The sequence below is a fragment of the Chanos chanos genome, chromosome 3 (genome assembly GCF_902362185.1).
Source record: "Chanos chanos chromosome 3, fChaCha1.1, whole genome shotgun sequence".
NCBI classification, from domain to species: domain Eukaryota; kingdom Metazoa; phylum Chordata; class Actinopteri; order Gonorynchiformes; family Chanidae; genus Chanos; species Chanos chanos.
Window position 1 is genome coordinate 55360826 of NC_044497.1, and position 7500 is coordinate 55368325.

The 7500-nt window shown below is 48.2% G+C and overlaps 1 protein-coding gene across 1 annotated transcript in view; it reads left to right on the plus strand.

The window, feature by feature from the left end:
- The first annotated feature begins 1074 nt into the window (after nt 1-1074).
- Nucleotides 1075-7500, plus strand: part of gnaz (guanine nucleotide binding protein (G protein), alpha z polypeptide) — a 14361-nt gene continuing 7935 nt past the window's right edge. Inside the window, 3 exon segments of the mRNA XM_030767335.1 lie at nt 1075-1251; nt 1253-1303; nt 1306-1800. Coding sequence (XP_030623195.1) covers nt 1075-1251; nt 1253-1303; nt 1306-1800 — 723 coding nt within the window.

Below are 7500 nucleotides of genomic sequence, written 5' to 3' on the forward strand. Positions count from 1 at the left end.
GTTCTTTTGTTTCAATTTAAAACCAGTCTTTTTCATTTGTTTCTAATAAATGCTAAGCAAGAGATTCGGCCCGCTGGTCTGGTATGTACAGATCATTTTAGGGGACTTTGGCTGAGGCACAGGAAGTTCGTTTGCTTTTATCTTTTTCATTTTGTTTAGAAGACATGTTTACGCCTGGTGTTTTCAGACATAGGAATGATGATGTGTTTTTTTGTTTGTTTGTCTGTTTGTTTGTTTGTTTGTTTGTGATGCTGCTTTGGGGGGGGGGGCAAACCCCCATCTTACCCTCGGATGAAGTACATCCTGACTCACAATACGTCTCCTGTTGTCTTTCTTTTACCCGTAGGAACACAGGCCTGTAGCTGCCTGAGACAAACCGGCCCCTGCAAGAGGAGAAGGACGGGAGGCCGACGACTGAAATAACGAGAGGACTGCCAAACGTTAGGGGGAGAAGGTTCTAGAAGGGGAAAGAAGAAATAAGGAGTGTACAGCAGCGGTGGATGGATACAACTCGAAACGAACAGAGCAAAACAGAGCTGGACGCCATGAGGGAGAGCGAGGGCGCTTTGTTATGTGGACGCTCGTACCCCGACCACTGACGGGTCCACTGTAAACACATCTTCTCTGGGGGGGGGAAACGTCCCCCCAGTAGGACCTGCAAATCCCCTGGGTTCCAGATCCCTACCTCCCTCCTTGCCAGGGCCTGAGTGGGTCTCCCACCATGTCCTGGTAGAGAACTGCATGCCAAAAAGCACTGAAATCGACATCAGACTCAAGAGCAGACGGACGGTTGCGATCAGGCGATCCAAGCGGCCTGAATCCACAAGGACTATCTCTTGGCACCGAGACTTCAGAGGCAGCTACAGCCTTTTTGGTTTCTGTGTAGACTCGAAAAAAAAAAGCAAACAGTAGCTTAAAACTCGGGAACATCTGCCTAACCTTACGCAGGTGTCCCTCCTAATTTCTGTTCCGTCTCTACTTCTTCCCAGCTTCCGATCTTCTCACTTTTTTTTTCTTTTTTTAAGTTGGACTCTCAGCCTTTGCAGTCACTGGCGTTTCCTGACGAGGCCAAACATGGGATGCCGGCAGAGCTCGGAGGAGAAGGAGGCGGCGCGGCGTTCGCGGCGGATCGACCGGCACCTCCGTTCGGAAAGCCAGCGTCAGCGGCGGGAGATCAAGCTCCTGCTGCTTGGCACCAGCAACTCCGGCAAGAGCACCATCGTCAAGCAGATGAAGATCATCCACAGCGGTGGGGTTCAACCTGGAGGCGTGTAAGGAGTACAAACCCCCTCATCCTCTACATACGCCATCGACTCCCTCACCCGCATCATCAGGGCCCTCGCCACCCTCAAGATCGACTTCCACAACCCGGACCGCGCCTACGACGCTGTGCAGCTTTTCGCCCTCACCGGCCCCGCCGAGAGCAAGGGCGAGATCACGCCGGAGCTCCTAGGGGTGATGAAGCGTCTTTGGGCCGACGCCGGGGTTCAGGAGTGCTTCTGTCGCTCCAACGAGTACCACTTGGAGGACAACACGGCGTACTACCTGAACGACCTGGACCGTATCTCGGCGCCGGAGTACATCCCGACTGTGGAAGACATCCTGCGCTCTCGCGACATGACCACGGGCATCGTGGAGAACAAGTTCACCTTCAAGGAGCTCACCTTCAAAATGGTGGACGTGGGAGGCCAGCGTTCAGAGAGGAAGAAGTGGATTCACTGTTTCGAAGGTGTCACTGCCATCATTTTCTGCGTAGAGCTCAGTGGCTATGACCTCAAGCTCTACGAAGACAACCAAACGGTAAGGACAGCAGATAACCAATCTCACTTTATCCACCATCAAATCACGCCCAAAAAATAATATCGCCACACCTCAGGATATCTAAGTTTGATATGAAACTTCCTCATATCAAATGAATCATGTACAATAGTAAAAGGGAAAGAGAAATGAATCAACTCATTTTTAAAGAACTATTTTCAAATGCAGACGTTCATATAGTTTATACGCATCTTGTGGATTTTTACACAAGCCCACAAAACAAACAAACAAACAAACAAAAACCCCCCCCAAAAAAACCTCCAATAGATTTTCTTAAAGTCGCTGTTTTTCAAAGGTGTGTGCAGAGTGCCTGAGAAAATGTGATATGCCTTACAGAACCATTGCAAGCGTTATAAAACGGAAGGAGATTGTGAGCACGGCTTCTGTGCTGAAGACCGAAGCGATTTTATCGACTGCGTGCTTTGTCATCCTCTCGCTGAATCCGCCCCAGTTTCTGTCTCTCTGTCACCAGTATTTATTTTATCTCTGCATTTCATACTTCCCCTTTGCCACCAATTCTCTTCACTTCTGGTTTTACGCCATGCTCCTCACCTCCGGCTTATTTTTCTTCCGTTCTGTTTCTGTTTCAGAAAACAATGCTAATGACCTTTCATTCTCCTCTAAATTAGATGGGTTCCAAGGATACTACAGATAAAATGATAATTAAGTGATTTTCAGGCTCAGCCTCCTCCCGTCTCCTTCTTCAGTGTTGGAAGGCTTTATATTATTAATTACAAATTAATAATATAATATATGAACAAACAGGCCGCGTCTCGGCTGCACCACCGGTTCGGCTCCTCTCGCCCTCGTCTGATATTCCAGGAAAATGCATTGGCTGGGAATATCAATTAGCATTTCAAAGTTAAAAATAAAGTGTTCCGCGAGTCTTCTGGGGAGGGGCGAACGCGGAAGAGCGATAATTGAGTTCACGGTGCAAGGTGTCAGTGCGTACCTGCGAGAATTAACAGGCTTTGTGCGCGGGGAACATCTCGGATGCGGCTGAGGCAGAAGTTTAGCGCGCGCGCCCCGAGTCGAAAACGAGAGAGGGTACGCGACAAAGGCAGAAAGAAGAGGAAACAGGGAGGGGAAATGAGTCTTTCTGAGGGGGGGGGGGGGGGGGGGGTGGGGGGTGAAGGAGGGAGAGAGAGAGAGAGCGAGAGAGAGAGAGGAATGAGCCGTTTGCTCAAGCAGAGCTTAGCTAAAGCGTTAGCTAAGGTGCATAACTTTACAGTTTTACCACACCCGATTCAGCTGATCAAGGACTTGATAATTGGTCTAATGAGCTGAGGCAGGTGTGTTAGAGCGGCGAGAGACTGAAAACGCATCAAGTTAAAATGTCTGGAGCCGTCTCCAGGAGCGGTAAACGGCAAAACAGCGATACGGCACGGGGGTTCTGGATATTGTCGTCCTACAAGAGTCCTACAAGACAGGCCGGTCTGTAGCCCAGTGCTGTCAGACTTGTCACAACGTCTCTACTGATTTCTGACGCTTTTGATTCACAATCTAAATGTGCTTTTACATCAGTCACAATGTGGCATTAGCCCAGATGTCGTGACGCTGGAGGTGACAAACCTTGGTCTATCAAACAACCGCTGTATACATGACACGTGTTAAATCTCCTTTTCCTTCCTGAGGTTTAGAAGAACTTTAAATCTACGTTTCTAATGCCACCCACATTTCATTCAGAGCTCAATAAAAGACCCGATCTCTCTTTTATGTAATTACACAACCGTCTGCCGTAGGTGTCTTCGTGCTGAGACATGCTCTTTCTAGTTGGCTAATATCTAAAGACCATTAGCTGCTGCCACAGTTTGAGAGAGTGTGTGCCCCAGAAGACGATATGGTTGATGTGACACGCGCATTTACTGAAGCTGATTGTTTCTAAATTTGCTTCATTGCTCTTGGCATATTCTGCTGCATTAGGACAGGCTAGAACGCTAAGGTGACCTGGTTCCCCTGACACACACTCACATGTTAATACAAACAGATGCACAAGGCCAGGGAACCTCCTGATCTACTTTAGATCCTGATCTGTTTCATAAATCCCACACTGAAGTTAGATAGTGCAGTGGATGGATGTATTCGAGGGCTTCAGGCAAGGGCTTATGGCAAGCCTCTTAACTACATTACCCAGTATACATTGGAGCTGTCCAGCAAAACCACTTCCTTCTTTCCCACACGCATCAGCCAGCACGGGCAAGAGCAGTTCTGTGCAGGCATGTAGGGGCCTAGGGGAGACAGGGGATTTCAGGCGTCATTTTCACCATTTTCTCAGAGGTGCGGTCTGAAGGGACAGTGGAAAAAAAGGGAAAGAAACCAACTGATAGAACCAGATGGGGGCAAACGAACGACAAGTCGCCTTGCAGCTCCGTAGGCCTGTAGACAGTCGTATTAAATACCATAATTTACGGCACACATTACTCTCCCAGCACGGCCAAAGCTCGGTTAGTTTGGCAGACTGAAGCGGTACCTTACTCTGAACGGAGTGTCAGGTACTTCTTTAGTTTTATGCATTCATCACTGGAGTGGACCACGGGAGCTGATGAATGGTTTGCGGCACTTGCGGCATGGCGTGGAGGTTCTGAGATGACAGACGACGGGGCTGAAGCCCTATAGTTATGAAAGCTAAACAGGTTTGTCTAGCAAAAGAAAACAGGAGGAAAAGGAAAAAGGCGAGGGAAAAGGATGAGTTCTGCTACATGAGGTCATCATTCGCTGAGCTCCTCAGGATAAGAAGAAATGGGCTAAATGACATCCTGCAGAACTCCCTGTCTGACTCTTTAGGGATAGACACACACACACACACACACACAGACGCACACACACACACACACACAGACACACACACACACACACACCACACACTCACACACAGTAACACACACACACACACACACACACACACCACACAAACACAGACACACACACACACACACCACACACACACACACAGACACACACACACATAGTAACACACACACACACACACACACACACACACACACACACACACACACACACACAGACACACACACAGTAACACACACACACAGACACACACACACACACACACGCACACACCACACCACACACTCACACACACACAGACACACACACACACACGCAGACACACACACACACACGCAGACACACACACACACACGCACACACCACACACTCACACACACACACACACACACACACACACACACACACAGGCACGCACACACAGACACACACAGTAACACACACACACACACACACACACACACACACACAGACACACACACACACACACATACACACACAGTAACACACACACACAGACACACACACACACACACACACACACACACACACACATACACACACAGTAACACACACACACACACACACACACAGACACACACACACACACAGTAACAGACACACACACACAGACACAGACAGTAACACACACACACACACACACACACACACAGTAACACACATGCACACACACACACAGTAACACAAAGATGCACACACACACACACACACACACAGTAACACGCTGACACAAAGACACACACACACACACACACACACACATGCTGAGAGTCTAAAATGTGACTGTTTTACAGGCAACTTCTGAACGACCTGCCGTATTAACCTGTGTGAAACTGATCTACTGCAGAATTTTTTAACCAAAGATATTCTTTTGAAGTAACGTAGCTAACTGTTTTTTTTTCTTTTTTCCAGCAACCCCTTTTCCTTGTTTCTTGTTCTATGTCCCATCCCTCGCTTCAAAAACGAGTTGGTTGCCTGGCAACGGTTCCCTAGCAACAGAGCAGTCAAACGCTCCTAATCCTGGGCTGTTGACAATGCGCTGTGACTGGGGGAGGGGTAGGTGGGTGGGGTTTACGGCGCACTGTACAGCACATACAGAGTTTGTAAGTGTACGTGTGTGTGTGTGTGTGTGCGTGTGCGTGTGTGAATGTATCACCATATGAGTAATACATACATCGTATCTCCGACTGAGTGTCTGTGTGTGTAGAGAGAGAGACAGAGAGAGAGAGAGAGAGAGAGAGGGAGGAAGCGGAAGGATGAAGAGCTGCATTGCGCAACAGCTGTGTGGAAAGAGCACACTGGACAGAGAGAGAGACAGAGCTATGTGGAAAGAGCACACTGGACAGAGAGAGAGACAGAGCTGTGTGGAAAGAGCACACTGGACAGAGAGAGAGACAGCGCTGTGTGGAAAGAGCACACTGGACAGAGAGAGAGACAGAGCTGTGTGGAACGAGTACATTGGACAGAGAGAGAGAGACAGAGCTGTGTGGAAAGAGCACACTGGACAGAGAGAGAGACAGAGCTGCTGCTTGCTGTGGCTGGGACAAGATGAGAAGAGTCCAGGCAACTGGGTCATCACATGACAGATCACATGACAGACAGACAGACAGACAGACAGATAGATAGATAGATAGATAGATAGATAGACAGATATACACATAGAAAGACAGTTAGATAGACAGAGAGAGAGAGAGAGAGAGAAGGAGAGAAATAGTGAACAGTGGTAGCCCTGAGCAAAAGGTTGTCTCCACCATGTTAGTTAACATCCATGACGTGAGGGGAGGGGGCAGATAAAGACCTCGCCGGTCTTATCATTGTCTTTAAGCGCGCCCCCCCCCCATCCTCTTTCCTGCGTGCTGTCAGAGTGTGTTCATTATGAAACGGACCTCTGAACAAAGGGTTAAAGATTCCTTTCCACTCTCTGCCGGCCCCTTCGGGAGATGTGGAAATCGATGGCTATCGGCTTCTGACGGAGCGGTCGCATAGGTCAGCGTTGTCACAATCTGTGTCCGTCCAGGCTCTCTGATCCCACCCCCCCCCCCTCTCTTCTTTTACATTTATCCTGTTCTTTTACATTCATCTGTTCTCACACTAAGTATGAAAGGCCTCAGATGAGTTGGGATTTATGTCCACAGAGAGAGAGGGACAGAGAGAGAGAGACAGAGAGAGACAGAGGGAGACAGACAGAGAGAGAGAGAGAGAGAGAGAGGGAGAGAGAGAGACAGAGAGAGAGAGAGAGAGAGGGAGAGAGAGAGAGAGACAGAGGAAGAGAGAGAGAGAGAGATGGCCCGCCAAAACCTCTTTCAGCTCTGCTGCGTTTTTCGCATTAAGCTGCCTTGTGTAGCCACCAAGCAATATTGTTGAGTGGTTGTGAGGGAGACATTTTGAGTCTCCTAATATTTGATCTGATAAATGGGATTGTCAATAAGAGAGGCAAGGCCAGATGAGGCAGGTTTGTTCTGTTTTCCCAAGCTATGTCGGCGCTTGAGATTCAAACCTGTCTGAGTCATCTCATTTTTTTTTTCCAAGAATTGAAAATTTAAACCCGTGTAGTTGTTGTGGCGGGGGGGGACTATTATATTTGCTTAATAGACTCATCTTGGTACTAGATGTCATTTGTGGTTAAACACTGAAAAATCTGTACCTGAAAGAATCAGGGAGTTTTGAGAGAACAGACATGAGTAGACTGAGAGAGAGAGAGAGAGAGAGAGAGAGAGAGAGAGAGAGAGAGAGAGAGGGAGAGACTGAGCAGGACATCTGTTAATTAGGTATACTATGATGTATGTAAGGAGCTGCAGTCTCCTCACTGCTATAGCTATAATAAGATACAGTCATTTATACCGATATTAAGTG